This window comes from Lagopus muta, chromosome 5 (genome assembly GCF_023343835.1).
Source record: "Lagopus muta isolate bLagMut1 chromosome 5, bLagMut1 primary, whole genome shotgun sequence".
Lineage (NCBI taxonomy): Eukaryota > Metazoa > Chordata > Aves > Galliformes > Phasianidae > Lagopus > Lagopus muta.
The window spans coordinates 65699253-65717689 of record NC_064437.1 but is presented as its reverse complement, the minus strand read 5'-3'; the positions used below and the strand labels follow the sequence as shown (position 1 = coordinate 65717689).

Here is an 18437-nt window from a genome sequence, read left to right as displayed (position 1 = left end):
ACAACAGTCAGCAGCCTCCTGCAAACATCCTGAAACCTCAGGCTCAAACAACAACACTAATTAAGACAATTAATTGGCAAAAAGCAGCCCCTTTGTGTGAGAACATCTCACACAAAGAAGCTGATAAAACAGAAGTTATGTCATAGGATCACTATGAATGTACTCTGGGGTCTCCAGCAGGTTCTGTTTTAGCTTTAAAATGCAACAAAATGTTTATTGTGACCTGCAGAACACCCTGAAAATTAACTCTGTTTATCTCCGGAGTACAGGCCTGGGAGAGCCGAGGCTGAAGTCACTGAAAGCAATGGTACTGGCAGCCTCAGGTTCAACCGTCAGGAGGCTGTGTCCAAAGCTTTCTTTGTGAGTGGATCGTATTCAAGCCTTCTCACTACTTTAATACGATGGACCTTTGAATTTGATGCTCACTGGTTATGCTGTAAGGACCACTGTTTTCCCAGACCATTTCCAGAATGGTACGGGTACATAGCCAAAGGGGCTTGGAGGAGGTCCAAAGGGGCTGTGAAAGGCTCAGTTTCTTGCATACTGGACCTGAATTAGCTGAACTCCAAATAAACATACTTAAAAACATTAAGCTGGCGCATATTACCTACATGCGTGTGTGTATTTAAAATAAAGATATCTATATTTTATCCTGCTTGTGGTTGAATTCATAATGGAAATACTGAGGTTTTCAGGACACGTGTTGAAATAAAATTTCTGGGATGTAACCAGAGGGCTTGCATGCTTGAAGAGAAACTTATTTACCACCCTACTTGCTGTGATGCTCTGAAACTGAGACATTTTGCTTTCTACCAAATAAGTTTACAAGCTACATTGCCATTAAAAAGATTAGCCATGGCAAACATCCAAGGAAAGCATACTGAATGTACTGGAACAAACCAGTGATCTCAGTACCTTTTCCACCTCATCAAACCTAACAAGACTCATTTTCAAAACATATTATGAGAATTCAATTTGCTGCTTCACTGACATACAGAAGTACAGCTTATTTCTGAGCGTCTGTAAGATATTTTGATGATGTAATACTATTGGTAGCAGAAGCTCTTTGTCTGCAATTTAAGGGTTCACCTTTTCTGGTAACCCTTTTTTAGTTACTCAGGAATCCTAAACAACTGGAGCTACTTTTTATGATAGAAGGTTTAAGAATCAATCACGTTTCATACAATCCTCCCTTTTACAGTATTAACTGTACAGCTTTTAAGATAAGATGCTCTGTACTTGGAACGATCTGTTACCGCTATGTTAGAGTGCTTCATTCAAGAGCTTAAATTCTGTAAAATGGTGTTCATCAATTTGCTTTATTCATCTGAATATTTTCAAAGGGTGAAAACTTCTGCCAATTTTTCAAGGTCTCTAGCGCTGATCACCCAGTCAAGGAGGTATGGTCACTTAAAATATATCTGACCCATCAGCATTCATGCCCAATGGCTAGGGCAGAGATGAAGATAAATGCTGCAAAAGCTATCCAGACAAAATCATCTGTAGGTAATAATTTCATATGCTAAAATGAGGCAAGATCTTTTTATAAGCCAGCATCTGTCCCTCAGGCTAGAAGTGTGACAGCATTCTATCTTGACAAACTCCACTGACAGAGGCTTCTCCCTCCACACTGCCTTATCTTTGTCTTGTGCCAGTCTCACTCCTGCGAAATGCTGACATAGAGGTAACAAAAAAAAAAAGTTATCTGAATGCACCCCTAAGAAGTAAGGAAAATTCTTTGCTCTCCCCCTTCATGCTCTAGATGGGTCATGTATGCTTTGGAATAAGCAGATTCTTTTTGTAGATTGTCTCAAAAAGTGACCTAAATATGATTCCTGAAATTGCCAGGAGCGATTCTTTTCGCAGCTTGGCAGGTTTTGTGGACAGGGCAGCTTAGTTCATTAAATGTACTTATCTTAGATAGCTTTTTTTTGCAATTAAACACTCTATCAGAAATTTCTGGCATAAGACTGCCACTGAATAAATATTAATGAAACACATCACTGAACATACAGTATTCCACAATACAACTTTTCCAGTAACATACATTCCAGTACATGTCTCTGTCATCCCATTCCGTGGTTAAATGAACAGTGGGATTAGAACACTGCAAGTGCTTCCTGACTCCTTCCTGAATTCAGTCTTTTTCTTGGGAGCTCTGAAGCTTTTCACTTGGTTGGAGCACTCATAAGGGTATTCTTTTCTATGGATACTGTGCCATCTTACATCATTTTAGCTTTCTCTCTAGCTGATGTGATTTAAAACCAGTCAATAAAAGCAATCAAAGGAGGAGACAGACAGATGCACGAGCATCTCAGGAAACTCAGCTAATGATTCTGTGTTGCCCTAATAGAAAGATATTGCAAAATACAAAGATACAAAAGAAACCAAACTACCCCAAACCTCAAAGCTGCCACACACAACAGCACTGATTTTCAGTCTTGTACACATGTCACAAGAATGCAGCCCTTGGTATGCTCCTGGCACCTCCTGCAAAAACAAGTCTTCTCTGGTCAGCAGGCTTGAGCCCACAACCACGAAGGTTGCAGACTGAACAACTCAACAACGGATAACTAAAAAGATGCACGCGTTTCAGAAAAAGCAGGATATAAATCACAGCACTCACGTTGCTTCATCTAATATAGCAACTGCCCAGTAAGTACAGATTCAGGATGGCACTCAAAAAACTGGAAAACATTTCTGATGACTTCATTGGGCTGACTATGCTAATACAGTTCTGTTCGATTATTAACTTTTTGTTTTCTCTGGGGTGCCTTCACAATTCATTGCCTCTCGTCTTTTTTTCAGCCCTATTTTCTTACCCGCTTCTTTAAAATAGAGCGTAAATAGTTACATGTAAATTTATGCAAGAACTGATCTGTTAATACACAACTTCCAAAAGATATTCGGCGTAGGACCGTCTACTACCAAGTACATTCTTATAGCTTTGCTTTCTTTGATATCTCCAGCTCCTTTTAACACAGCCATTCCAGGCTGGTAAGGAGCTCACAATTCTTGGTTAAAAACTCATTTAATTACTAAGCAGATTTTTTGATCTATGAATTGTATAAAGAATAACAGATTTGATAGAAATAATTTTAAGGACTCTACATCTAATAGCCAAAAATTGAGAGAATCTTGCCAGGATTAAGTGTTATTAGTCTTGACCATTGAAGCTCTGGCTGTGGTGGAGAAAAGGAAGAACCAGCTCATTTGGCCCCACGGCTGTAGGAAGAAATTCCTTTTTTTTTTCCTCTAGCCTTCTGCCTCAGTCACCATCTATCTGGTGCTACATAAAAAAACAAAAACAACCAACAATAGTGATTTTGGTAACAGCAACTGTTCATGTAAAAATGATGGCATAACAGAAAAAGGCCTCCTGGGTATCACTGAAGCACAAATGATTACCAGATACGGTGCTAACACTTGTGTGTGCTATATGAGTGGGCACACTTCCTCATCTGAGCATTCAATACAGTTACTTGGTGGTTTTGCACGCAGTATATTCTATATATAAATGGACATATGAGGAAACCCAAATGGAATAACTTTTCTGCCCTGTTTAAAACAGTGGCAAAGTTGAAATTTAGGATGTTGACCACTCACATCAGCTGAACAGCTAGTAACAAAATTAGTTTGTTGTTGTCTATATATGCCAGCCAGCAGAGAGTTACACAAAGTATCCTTTAACTGTATATGTTCTGGACAATGGATAGACAGGCAGTTCTGGAGCTGGACCATTCATGCACGCGGCTTAGATAATCTGTCTCCAATCCTCAGGATTTACTTTTTCTCAGGATATTCCTTCTGACCACCTTTCCACCTTATTTCACAAACATTTATGCACTAATTAAAGCAGCATCATTAATATAATCCTGAATATTGTCAAAATCTAACGGCACACTTTAAGGATTTGTCAACTAACTTTGTTGATTAGGAACAGGGTGTCAAATGAGCTACTGACATTACACTTAATAAGGATGAGAGCTACTTGGCACCTGTTGGTGAAAATAAAACACGAAGAGTGTCAGTAATATTCCTTCACTACTGCTGTTGACAGGTACTGTCAAAGATGATTGGACACCTTTACAAAAATACTTACTGCAGGGTGAAAAGTCTTCTGGCATCATAAACCATCCTGTCAACAGCGCCTTACCTCAGAACACAAGCCAACAATACTATGTATATAAATGTCTCCTTAACTTGCATTTCCAGTTGGGAAAAATGCTCCTAATGAACTCTTCTTTTGTTCAAGAAAGGACAAAATGTGTTACAGAGATGAGTGAAGAGTCTTTTCGAACAGGAAACAATTAACTCACTTTGGAGCATTATCACCTATAAAGCTGTCTGTCACAAACAGCTCTGCTTTCAGCTCAGTTTTGCTCACAGCCAACACCGTGAGCGTGCCCTGCTGCTGACAGTGCGTTTTGGTGCCACTTTAGGCATCCCGTCTTCTATGGGAAAGACATTTTTGGTAGTGCTGTAGAAAGTGTGATATCATCCAGCAGGAAGCAATGGGGGAAAAAGCACACCACCGTGTTGCATTTTCTTTTAGTATAATACAGGTCATCCTGAGAAAATACGCATGCTATGTCAAGATTTACGCACAGAATTTAGCCAAATTTTATCATGTTTCCACTTGAGGAGTGGAGAACAGCTCCTTCTTAAGGACCAACAGTCATCTGAACTGTTTTTAATAAAAAAGGTTTCAGATGGCATGGAATCATGAAGTGCTAATGGGAATGGAGCTCTTTATGAGAAGAGCTGAGATACAGTTTTAATTTGGTCCAGTTTATTTTGGAATTCAGGGATGAGTCCTTGCATTTACTCAATCTACTCTCAACTTTCTGTTGAGATATTGAGAGAACTTCAAAAGGTGAAGAACACCGAACACTTTTCATCAGGAAACAGTTTATTACTTTATTTACCTTTAGCTCTGCTCTACTTTCAAGTTGTTTGAGATGATTTTACTAGGAACAAGGACTGTGTAAAACTGCCCATTCAAGCCTTGAGTACTTTCAAAGTCACAAGGCCAAATATACGTATATAAATAAAAAATATACTTTTAATTGGCAAGGTCCCACTTCAGTATTGATGTGTCTTGGACACAAGCAAGATCTCAATAAAATGTCATCTCACCAAAGTACGACATCTAAGAATCAGCATACGCCATTGCTAATTTTTGTTCACTGCCAGATCTTTGGTTTCTTCCCCCACATCAAATTACCACTTCATATTTTCCTGAATCTGAAAGGGAGATTTGGGTTCCCTAGGCTTTTTTCCAGCAAATGACCCCATGTAATTCATCTTCATATGCTCGTTGTAGAAGCAGACAATTAAAGCTTAGCCATGAGACACACTGGTATTTGAATTAACTGTTCACGTGTACCAAAATACTAATAAGCCTTCATGATGCTCTGTTGAGCTAACTGGCCATGATATGCATCTCACTTAAGCCAAATCAGGAGGGTAAACAGAGTCCTGCAAACACAGTAGTTTAAGTACAATGTGTTAAACAGCTGCTACTTGCAAATGCTACACTAACACCATGGTGATGAAACCAACAATCAGAGTCAAAGGTGACAATAAAAAGGGAGGTCACCAGGGCAATCCAGTAGCAAAGGGTAAAATGGGTAAACAGGACCCAAGCCATAACTCCAGGCTCAACACAAAGCAGGAAGGTTGACACCACAATGCTTTTCTCTGAATTTTGTTTTATGGATTTATGTTGACCGTATTGCTTTTTTTCAGATAATGAGCTGCTTTGGAAAATCATGCTGTTGTAATACATGTGAAGAATACATAGGATTCTACTAATATTTCTGTTCTGTTAGTCTAACTCAGGACCTCCTCCAGTGAAAAGGAAGAAACCCAGAGCTCCTTCCTTTTTCTCTTTTCCAGCGAGGAATAACTGGGCACCTCTTCTTCTGCTCCCATCCTCCTCGCCGATTACAAACATTCTGCTGCTCACCCACAGTGACTGCACAAACACAGCTACTTCTTGTACCTGCCGTCTGCCTACTGTCTCAGTGCTCCTCCGTAGGGCATTCAGTCTGTGGAAGGCCAACAGACTGACGCACGGCCGACAGCGCCCAACATGCAGAGTTCTGCTGTTCAGTGAAGAGCACCACGGTGAGGCCCAGCAAACAGAAATGGATCATTCAGCAGTACTAATTCCTCGGCCAGTGGACAGTGAGTGATGTGCTCTACGGCTTTAATAACAACAAAGCTGCACTTGCTAAATGTCTGTGATACCTCTACTATTACAGGTGGATACACATAATGATGAATGACCTCGGCCTGTTGGAAACAACCCAGCGTGGGCTCGTTCCAGCAGAACAGTCTGATGTCAGCGCATGTGACTGTGATTGAGCTACATGTTTTCTCCAGGAACTTGCCCGACTTAGGCTAAATTACTTCAGTGGAATATTTACACAAACTCTAATACAGAAGATAAAAACCAACACAAAGCTGAGCACCAGCTAGGAAGGAGCTCAGGTTCCAAAACACCAGGCTTTTCAGTAGTACTTTCAGACCTCAGCAGGATGCATCAGCGGTAAAAAGACTACAACTGGTGACCTGGCTAACAGCAAAGACCATAACCTCGTCTGAACTTACTCCATTTTTCCACTGAACCACTGTTTGCAATCCTCACCTTACACATGGCGTACAGTAATAATCAGCACTTGAAACTTCTTGACATCCCTGATTTTCTTCTTTATTTTTCCTTTGCCACAATTCCTTAAAACAAAGAACCGCATACGTGGCAACGCGATCCAGTTCTTCACAAATTAAAAAAATATATATCCTATTTTAGTTTGAAAATTAAGTGAGAGCTGTACTGGTTTAATCTGAAGAGACAAATAGGGATAAGAGTTATTAAAGTGTTATAGTGGTTAAATGATCACTGATCTAGAGTAAATGACAGCTGTCTTTTCAGCCTCCAGTTGGGAAGCAGTTTCCATGTTCCACTCTCATGCGGTGGAAGAACCTGGATAGCTACATAAGGTCCTGGGGCAATTTGCCCCTCAGGGGCTAAGGGATCCACTGACAGTTTAAGATAACCTGGAAAATACCTGGAAGGTGTTTTACTTTTCATGAATTAATATTAAGTATTGCTATTTGGCAAAAAAATGCACAAATACTTAACTGGCAGAAAAAGTAACTAATACAGCAAGCACAAAAACCATCCACCAGTTTAACAGATGTTCATCTATTCTGGTGCCTAATGCTTCCTTCTCTAAGGAAACGACCCAGAAGCAGGTCATGTTCTACGCAAGGGAATCCCGTTTGCTACACAGGTTCTGTACCCAGTTGTCTTCTTGTATGTTTTGAATACATACAAGGCAACTGGAGAGGACAGTGCTAAAGTAAAGGAGTCCATCAGAATCTGAACCACGATCTTGCCTTCTCATTTCCCACAACAAGACAACATTTGGAATACATACGAAGGCACCAAAAGGATTCAGTACAATAGGCAGAACTGTTCTTCGGACTCTGTTCTGAAGGGAAGGAACAAGTGGGTGCCTTTAAGAATAGCTCTGCTTCCTGCTGAACAGACCAGCTCATTCTCCTGTCAGACTAGACCAGGAAAAACATATATAGTTGTGCCACCTGCTAGAATAAAAGGAAGGTCACAGGACAAGATGCAAGGATAGAAAACAGACAGATTATTGATTAAACAGGAACCTGGAAGAATTAAGTACAAGAGCCAAAGAAAACTCCAGAAAAAACACAATTCCAAGAGCAGATGAGGTTCAGCCTATCTCCTGGTGAGAGGTGACAAAGCCAAGATATTGCCAATGCAGAGTGTCTGCTACAGAAAAACATCACAAAGAGGGTATCTAAGACACAAACATATGTCCAGCCAGTAAATTACATGACAGCCTAATGCAACAACAAACAGGAATAGGCCACTTTAAGAGAATGATTAATACTTAAGAGTATTGTGCATGCAGGCTTATCAGAAAGCAAACCTTGTAGGTGGGTGTGAGCCCTTGCTAAAGTCAGCTCCTATCTTCGCTATACAACAGCTACAAGAATAATTATAATAATTAATGGAGAACAGCGATAAAGTTAACAATTGCCCACCTGTATACGGACTGACCACGATGTTGTTTCTTTCTTTTTCACACCTACTGCTTTCTGCAATGATTGCTGACTACTACAAACCCTCCTCCAGGTTCATGCTGGGCTTGCTGTTTGCTCACGGCCAGGCTGTTCCACCTATGACTGACAGCCCTCACCAAGTTTAAAATTCTGCATTGTATTTCATCCCCAATGGCTAAGGCTGCTATGAGAGGCATTAGATTACAAAGGGCAATTAGATAAAACATGAATATTCATCATATAAAGAAAAGGCCTCAAAAATAAAGGAATGGAGGGATACTGTCTGAAAGAGTGTGTGTTAGCAGGACTCTCCCTGTTCAGTGTAAAGATAACAAACTTGCAACGTAGCCTGTGATATTTTTATTAAGCTGGGATTTCTTTCACAGCTTACTTTTGCTCTCGGCAGATTTCAGGAAGACAGAATTAGGATCTGCTGTGGCCAAAGGCAATGCGGTTTGTTAGTGTTCTTATTCTCACTCCAAGGGCAGAGAAACGATGAAAGGGATGAGCTTTGAAGAGGCCAATCTCTTTGCTGGTAGACAACAAACTGAGTGGCTGCTTTCCCTGCTGGACACTGCTCCCCTGGCAGTTTCTGGTGATAGCGACTGTGACATGCAGGAATGTGCTGGATCCCTGGGACAGGAGCTGCTGACCTGGGGCACAGTGGCCTCAGCACACATTGAGCCTGCAGCTCAAGACTTCTTCCTCAGAATTTCATTCACTGCATCACTAGCACACTTCTTACAAGTGATGTACGGCTTACGCGGGATGGTTTGCTTATACTTGGAGAATTAAGAAGAACTCAGAATTTAATCGGAATGCAAAAAAAAAAAAGCCTAGCTATCTAGTGCCAAGCTGAACAGATCAGAGGTAACTGAAACCCTTGCAAGTGGAGCAGATGCTGCAAGGGCTGCACTCAGGGTTTAGTTCTGGGGGTTCCTGAGGAGACCTGACCATCACAGGGTGGGAAAAAGAAATAACAAACAGCCATATAGTCTGAAACCAAACTAATTTTGGACTGCAGAAGAAGAAAATTTTTCAGTTCCACAAATACACCTGCAGAAATGCTGTTTTCAGTTGTGACTGGTGGAGTCACCGTACCTGCTGTGCTCAAGAGGCATCAGGATGAGGTGCCAAGAGATATGGTTCAGTGGCTTGCAGTAGTAATGGTGACAGGACAGTTGCATGTCCTTTCCAACCTTGTGATTCTATGACTGATAGGAGGCTGCATTGGAAACCTTCCCACATACAAAGCGGATGGGGAAAAGGCTCCTGGAACTAAGGGTCACTAACACAGTCTGCCAAGACCCTGTGAAGACACACTTACATATTAACTTTCAGGAAGGTGTTGTGTTGCATTAATAGCACTGATAGGGCAACTAGAGATTTTGTTTAGAATTATAATATACTCTAATTATAATTCCCCTCAAAAGCATTGCTAGAATTATGCACTAGATGTACTATCAAAGTTACTGTATAGTTAAAAAGTGATGTATCTGTAAAATTCAACAAATTCCACTTCTGTATTTTTTAGCAGTTTGAAAACTTCAAAGTGAACTACCTTTTTAAAGGTGTAGAAAAAGTCAAACTGTGGATTATTAAAAAAAAAATAATCAAAAAGAAGAATGGCAATTCTGAAAATCCTCATCCACATTCCATCTCATCGGCCATGTGAACACTCATCATCACTCCTTGAATTGTTTTTCAAATGCGCTCAGTGACTGCTGTGAAATGCCCCAAGAGCACAGCTTATGTCCTTCCTTCCACTTACAGGCAGGTGGCTGGCCATGGGGTGACAGCACCATTTCCACTTGTACACTTCTGTTCCCCTGAAATACAGCTTTTCGAAATATAAAACTGACTGTTCTGGCTTTCAGTGAATAATGTCTGAAATCTAGATTTGTATTAATGTAGTTGCACTGTGTTTCAATGCAGTCTTCCACAGCAGTCAATCTAACACACCCTCCCACAGACAGTTAAAATAAAGTAGGCCCTCCTTCAAGGCACCAACCAGCATGGAAGAACTGCATAAGCTTGCCATAGAGGGCTATCAGCTGAGGTTCAGTCATCTTTTAAGCACCAAATGGTGAAGGGCAGCTGTGAAACAATGCTCTTCTCTCTGTGGCTGACCAGACTTGGCAAACAGAGCAATGTAGGCCAAGAGCTTTTTGGTATCTCAGCTTCTTTAAGGCATTATCTATACTAGGTCTTAGATACAAGCCAAGAAGTCAGCTTAAAAAAAAAAAAAAACTAGAATTATTGAAGAACAGTCAAGACTCAGAATACAGGATCCCTTCTCTCTACAGAGTTAAAGAGCAACTTTTTGTTTGATACTTATTACAACATTGGAATTTTATTTTCAGGAGCCATTAGCTCTGTGAGTGGAAAGAAAATAGGAAAGTAATAATAAAAAATTAAGTTTATAAAAGCTGTTATTAAAAAGGATGATTTAACAGTAGATGTAAATACAGAAAGACCTCCTTCTATGGCCAAGATCTGTAAATAATGATTCTTGAGATGCTTTCTCTGCCTTACGAGCAGTAAGAGATCAGTGCTCTCCCTGAGTACTGAATGTAGTTTACACTCAACTGTAAAGAGATGGTAAGGAGCTTTGGAAAGGCAAACTACTTCTGCAGAGTGTAATAAACTCAACAACTGTCAGTACAATGGAGGGGAACAAAACATCACAGGAGTATTACAACATATCTTCATTTCACTACCGCTTTGTTTGAAAAGTTACTGAATAAGTCAACATTTTTATTACTGCTTATACTGAAATGCTGTTTTAGCGTGACAAGGACCCGGAAAAAAAGTAGAATTGACAACCAAACTATTCTAGGTTCCCAAAGAAGTTGTATGCTTTTTTGTTGTTTTCTATTTAATAATAACAGTCAATTGGCATTTTTTCCACACTGTAAATAATGCACATCTTCCCTAAATCCCACAGAGAGTGGTTAACTTGTACTCTGCATTCCTGTAAAGTCTCATGGAAGGGCTGTTCCCCTAGCATGTAGGAATACACAAAATGTTTGCCAACACACTAAGGCCCTAGAACAGTTCCTGCTGCCCAAACCAGGCTCACTGCACCCCACTCACATCCCTGTGCACCCTGTGCTCTTTGCTTATACCAAGGTTCACTTAAAGAGCAAAGCGCTGTGATTTCATTTGAAAGAAATTAAGGATATCCCTACGTAACTGCCATGGCTTCAGCTGAAACCTAGAAGTAGGGGCAGAGGAATTCACTGTAAAAGAACCCTGTACAACTCAGTGCCTGATGGTGCTGCCAAAAAAAGCAGGAACAAAGACTAGTGCGTGAGAACTCAGAACTGGGTTCACAGCCTGGGGCTCTCACCACAAGCATTGGTCAGAGCTAAGTGAACTCAAGGCATTCCTCTGCAAGAAAGGCATTCCCTCCTGTGCATTCACCATAATGCCTGGCACCATGAAATGGAGTTTTCTTAGTATTTCCATTAAGATTTTACTAATTTTTATGCTGTAAAACTGGTAGTTTTCAGTCAAAACAAACCCCTCCTATGAAGAAAGGGGACTGGTTGTCCACCAGCGGACACACTGGCGTCCTCCTCAGCGAGCATCGGCCTGGAGATCAGAACTAAGACACCAGGCCACCCTCAGCATTACGCAAGGAAACAAGGTAAAGCAGGGGTCAGCACAAACACCACGTTTGTACCTAGCTGTGCTTATACATGAGGTATCCAGATCACATGTAATGCTGCTCTAGGAATGAAGTGAACACAAAACCAGGAAAACCATTCAAGCTGAAGTTTTGGCCCCGCTGAAGTTGACTGTAAAAGTACTGCTGACTCAGGAGGACTAAAGCTCTCCACAGCAGGTCAACAACAGCAGCGCATCAATATCATCTCATGATAAAATCCAGCGAAAGAACAGTTTATGCTTATAACTTCGTCTGCTGCAACCCAAAGCAATGCGACATCTTCCATTTATCTGAAGTGTAACTGAATCTCAAACACACTTCTTGAGAGGAATGTGTGAAGAACAGAACCCACCCTAAAAACAGTACAGCTTATTTGTTAACTGTAACAGCGATTATAACTTAGATCACTCAAAACATACCACAGTTCAGACAATTAATATCTGTATTAAGAAATGCAGTGTACACAAACAACCATTGATTAAAAAAGAAATATAAAGTAGAAAGAGAATGGTAGAACTGAATTTTTCATCTCATAAGTTCATCTCGTAAGTTTTTGCTCAACTTCATAAATCCCAAGCTTCTGCTGCATTTTGCTGCACCCCTCCTTGGGCTCCTAGCCTGTACTCAGAGATCACAGATCTGGACGTGCAAATACCCAAACGAAGGAGCTGTGGCCTACGCAGAACCTGAGCCCTGTCCTTGCTGCCACGACACTGCGAGCACTGAGCAGAGTGCTGGTGTAACCCTGCACTGCTCATGGAGAGCTCCCCTGCCCCAGCTCTGACAGGATGTGATGGGGAGGAAGGCTCAACTTCTTTGCCCACAGGCTCACGCTGCGTGGCCCTTAGCAGCTACAAGGAAAATACTGCACTGTTCACAGTCTGGCCGTAGTTTGCAAGGAACCCAGCTGCTTGAATAATAAAATACACCTCTAATGAGATTTGGACGTATTTGTGAAAAGAAACTTTTCAACAGTTTAGAGTTTGGACAAGTGCTCCCATCATTTCACAGAAAGTTCAAAAGTACAACTTAGATACAAAGACTCGCACCAGATTTCTGACTTGTGCTCTAGAGCAGAACAACAGCAAACCATATTGGCTGAAAGCCCTGAAGAACCTACAAATCACTCATGCAACAGCGTATTTTTGTCAAACCTCACCCTCATTTTGGCTGAGAGATTGGCCTGGATTTGCATTTTGCTTGCACACTACTTTTTGTTTTGTTTTCATTCTGAGGAAGAAAACCTAAAGCAAACATTGGCAAAGCCATAAATTCGCAAAAAAACCCCCAAACACCCAAACACCACTCCCACCCCTCAGACAGGTCAGGAAGCAGCAAAAGCAGCCCATAACTAACACAGAACTTCACAAGTAAGAATGTTCTCAGTCCTGCCTGGCCTGTTTGCCTACAAGTGCCACATTATTTGTGCTTGGAGGCTGAAAGTTTGATCTGGGGCTGCCTACAAGTGAAATGACAGCTGGACTTTGCGATGTACATTCACTTATATGAACTGAGATCATATGTTTCCTTCACTGCTCACCACTAGTGAAACTGTTCTAAAATAGACAATGAAAATGAAGCAACTAATCTTCATTATAGAAAGAGACGAGGTTAGTGAAATTCAGTCAAATATTTCTGATAAAAAACGTGTCTTTTTTTCCTCATTTCCTTTTACCCCCAACGAGTACACAACTAATGAAATATAGTCAGCGATGTACACACTGCTCTCTTCTGTTATCATAATCAATAAGAACAATTTAGAGCAGTGGTAACCTCTCCATGCATACTCCCACTGTCCCATGGGATCAATATAATTCAGTATCACAGCTGGCTGGTGAAAAATAATGAGATTATGATAACAAAAAGAGAAGCTTTTCAAATTTTTTTTTTCCTGGTATATGCCAAAACATTACACCTTTCAGCCTGCTTCTGAAGAACAAAACAAATATTTAAGAACATCATATTTTGTATACAAATACATGTAAAGTATATAAAGTAGTTTATATATCTACATCTGCAGCAATTCCTTGTAAATTATTTCATTCTTCATGAACACAGTATTTATTTCCCTTAAAAAATGACTGGAAGATTTGACATCTTCATACTTAGAAAGGGGCTATACATATTTTAAAATGCATCAATTTTCCCGAATGTTTTCCATGAAGAGAACTGCCATTTGCAGAAGTCTTGGTTTTGTTTGATAGCAGTACGTGTGTATTCATGGCTAAAATTCATTTAAGGGTGTGCAGCAGATTAAAATGCATACACCTATGCTCAAAAAAGCAAAATTCTCCTAGTAGTCTCTATAGTTCTATAGCATGCTTACTGAAACCGAAACCAGGATCTAAGCTCCTGCCTTCTTTCCTGCTACTCCTGGAGCCCATCGTGAGCAATGGCAGTAAGCTATGCATCTCCAATCCTTCAACTCTATTTCCAGTGAGCACCACTAGCTATCCTGTTGTCAACAGTGGTGGCAAAGACTCCTGTGGCTGCAATCAAGTACCTCAACAGGCCATCTGGCTTTTGTAGCTACTCTTCTCGTAGCAAAGAATCAAGTAAGGTCTATGTTAAAAGCAGCTATAAAACACAGTATCAGTTCAATCCAAACTATGAGCCATTGAGCACTGCTTATGAAGTAGTTGAGGGGATGCTGGAAGATGTATACATTTACAAAGGGAATGAAGATCATTATCACTTCTACAGTACGTACAGGAAGGCTCACATTTCACCTACAATACTGCTAACAGTTACGCTTTCACCAGCTCACTAGTTTAATAGATGGATTATATGTGAATCTTACCTGGGAGGAAATGAGATGTCCAGTTCATACAATCTGTCCTTAAAGACTGACAGCTCTCTGTCGAATTCTAAAAGCTATAAAAGATAGAAACAACAGCATTCCCTCTTTAATATTGAACTGAAGCAATTTAAAAACATGACATCATATAAAACATCATAAACAGAGATTGATTATACAGCCTGAGCTGTGTTCCTCAGATAACAGTTTCCAAAACTTAATGCAAAACACTGAATTCTGTTCTGATATATAGAAAGTTAATTGAGAAAAGCGTACAGAACATCCATCCCAGCGAAACGCACAACACTGGCTCTTTACATCAGTGTCTTATACGTGCACTTAGCATGTTAAGATGGCAAATTAGAAAAAAAATATATTAGCAATCTTTTCAGAGATAAACCAGGCTAGCATTAAAAGCGTACAGCAAACTGATATGCTAATCAGCCCACAAAAATGCCAGCAGGAGTATCACGTTACTTTATATTATCTTTAGCTCAGATAAGAAGGTACAACAAACACAAGGATGTGCAAATCACTCTTCCTGAGCAAAGACAAGCAGCATTTTTGTACACTAATTTTGGGTGGTGCACATCAGATAGCAGAAAAAAGGAGATGTGACAACAGGTAAAATGCGCTCCCAGAAAGCAGGCAAGATGCAGAGCTGGAAGCAGATATTGAACAGACATGTTCATAAGCCTAGAGTTAATATCCCACGTAAATATTAATCCTTGCCAAATCTGTTCTCCCTTGACCACAGAGAAAATAAACATCTGTAGTCTTTTGTTCATAAACACGAACCCACTCATCACAAGTCAATGATAACAGTCTGTGCTAAACCATTAACTGTTCTGATGAACACAAGCGACCTTATTTCAGAACCATGGCTGGTGTGAAGTCTGACGTCCAAGCAAATATGAGAGTCAAAAAACAAAAAGCTCATAATCTGCAGCATTGCTGGCTGTTGTTCCAAGTGTCACTTTCTATTTTGACAAGCATGCCATCAAAACAGTATCCTGTATGAAGGGGTGTGTTTGTCCACTGTTCATTAATCACGTCCCATCTCACAGCTGTGCTGATACCGTTGTATGAATAGCAGAGGTTCCCAAAGAAATTAGATTGTGTCCCTCTCTCCCCGCTGCCACCTCATAAATCATTCCTGAAACATGCAATTAGCAGCTACTTGTACACATTAATTATCTGTGGGAAGGGCAGCTACCTGAACCACCTGCAGTGCTGATTAGCTACCTCACCATGGCCCACCCGTGTTCTTCCATTTCTAGTTGCTGTATTGCTTTACGTACACACTTCTGCATGTGGGTACAAAACAATGGGCAGCTTCCCCTATTTCACTGCATCTGACACTAAGACCTGAGATGGAATGCTGGCAAAGACTTTGAATACAAATAACCGCAATTAATTTGGACATGTTTTGACACCTATCAAATGCAACTATTGAAAAGTTTGAATAAATACTATAAAATACCTGGAAACCTGCATCTCATGTACCTGTCTATCTAGTAACATGTTCAACCCCAAAAAGGTGGGATTCAGCCATCTCTTTACAATGTAATCTCAACACATTTAAGGAAAAAATGATTCCTCATGCATGCTTCCCGATTGCAATCCTTTATTTAATCCGAACAGATAGATGTGTAGCCACTACATATTAACACCTGTTCTTACAGCCAGCTTGTATGTATATCTTTTTTCTATTCTACATCTCCCCACTTGTTTAATTATCTGCCCAACATGAACATGGCATAGGAAAAAAAAAAAAAAAACCAAAAATCTACCATCCACTAAAAACTTACTTGAAGCACGTGGCTACTGAAGTAATACAAATACATTTTTCCTGCTCCTTCCAAATAAAATGATCAGAGAGGAAGGTGGAAGCACCAGGAAAAAGAAGGCTATTTCTGAAGTGTGAAAACAGCAAGAACTGAATAAAAGAACAATGATTCATAGAACGCGATCATATAAATGACATGAGAATTCCAAGATGTTACACACAAGCACTGTCCTCTCATACCAATTCACACTTTCAAAACTTTAAACATTCATACCGTTTTTGATCTGATTATATTTGCAAATTAAGTGAAGGCCAGCATTCAGAGGACTAAGTGTTCACACACACACCATCCAGAAGCTTCTGATGCGTTTATTTGCTGTAGTCACTTGTTTAGTTGTGCTGTGCTATGCAGACGAGCTGCTGACACTGGTGACAGAGTGGACAGGTAACAGGAACAAGACAATATTGTGTGCTGCATTTGTCAGGCCCCCGAGTTTTCCCAGGTAAAAGGAAATAACTGAACCAGGAATGACAAAGCCAAAAACTCATGATGACGTAGCTGAGTGTCCAAACCCAACCGGGTGCCCAGAAGCACATGAACAGGGAAAGCTGTCCTTTGTTGGCAGTGCATCCTCACGTGTAAAACAACACGTATTTTGAACAGAGTGAACTATTTGAACAATGTTTTGTTTCCTGCTATATTTGAATCATTACTTAATTTCAACAAAGCATTTATTCTGTCCTAGATATTAAGTGGTAAGTTATAATATCTGTTACCATGTGTACAAACGTTCCCACAGATCACATGATTATTCTCATGAAGGGAAGTGGCAAGTTCCTCACATGTTCAGGATACTACAGCGAGAAATCATGTAAGAGTTCTTCTTTGTTTACCTGGTACCACCACAGACTGTGGGGGAAGCTAGGGCAAGAAGTGACAAAAATTTGAGTTGTGCATTTTGAGAAAACTCACGTTCATTTTCCAGTAGATGGGCATGCTCTGACCATCACTTTTTGGTATTTGCACCTTGGTTCTCATTCAAGTCCGTGATCTCAAAATGAAAGATCACTGGTGAAAACAACAACTAGGTCTTATCACAATTACAGAAGCTACTTTCCTTTCCAACCCAACCTAGTAAGAGAAATAATGGGACTTGACACAGGAACCATCTCGTTACATTCGCTTTACGGCAGCTACATGGATGTTGAAGCCCCTGAGCACTACAGATAATTTATGAAAATTAATATACACAACCTGGTACTGAAAAGCAGTCAGAATCTCACAGGGCAGCATCTTTATTTTTGAAGCATATGCCACCATCTTTTAAAAAACTACCCCAAGCATATTCTATTAATGGATATTTACAGCACAAACCTCACTTATTTACATATTGTACACTGCTCAGCACTGTGAATATTATTGCTGCAACAGGAGTATGTCAGTTCACACTAAACGATTTAGAAATGACAAAGAAATTCAGTTTAAAGCCAAAAATCAATATATTGTTCCATTTAATTTACTCATTCCAAGATCATCTTTGAGAAGCAAATTCTGGGATAATTTGAGCAATTACACATAAATTTTGAAGAGCTGTGGCTGGAAGTTAATTCCAGAAATATGTCACAAACAATTCAGAAGACTTTTTTTTCCCCCTCCTAAAAGAGCAATTTCACCAATGTACCTGTACATAGAGTACGACAAGATCACATAAGGGCTGCTTTAAGCACTGAGTTGCTGATACTATGTTGTGAGGCTATAATGCAATGGAAAGTACAGCAATAACAGCAGGGTGACAAGTCTTTGTCTGCAGCAAAAGCCCAAATGCAGCAGCTGAGGACACAGAAACAGAGAAAGAAATCTTGCTTACCTTTGGAAGACCTCAGTTTGGCAATGACCTCCAGTAAGATACCCTGACCTCCACTGCCAGCCCTTAAATGAGGTCTGGCAGGGAGGGGTGGATCCTGGCTCCAGCCCTTCCAGTCACTCAGCAGCATAGCATGCACCTGAGCTCCCCTGGGCTGGCCCTGCCTTCCACCAGGTGCTCCATCACTGCTTCAGGCCATGACTT

The 18437-nt window shown here is 40.4% G+C and overlaps 1 protein-coding gene across 7 annotated transcripts in view; it reads right to left on the bottom strand.

Annotated features, from left to right (window-relative positions):
* Positions 1-18437, bottom strand: part of INPP5A (inositol polyphosphate-5-phosphatase A) — a 210061-nt gene that overhangs the window by 7258 nt on the left and 184366 nt on the right. For all 7 annotated transcript variants that reach the window (XM_048944013.1, XM_048944017.1, XM_048944018.1 and 4 more), the window contains one exon: positions 14583-14656. In XM_048944013.1, coding sequence (XP_048799970.1) covers positions 14583-14656 — 74 coding nt within the window. The remainder of the gene's footprint in view (positions 1-14582; positions 14657-18437) is intronic.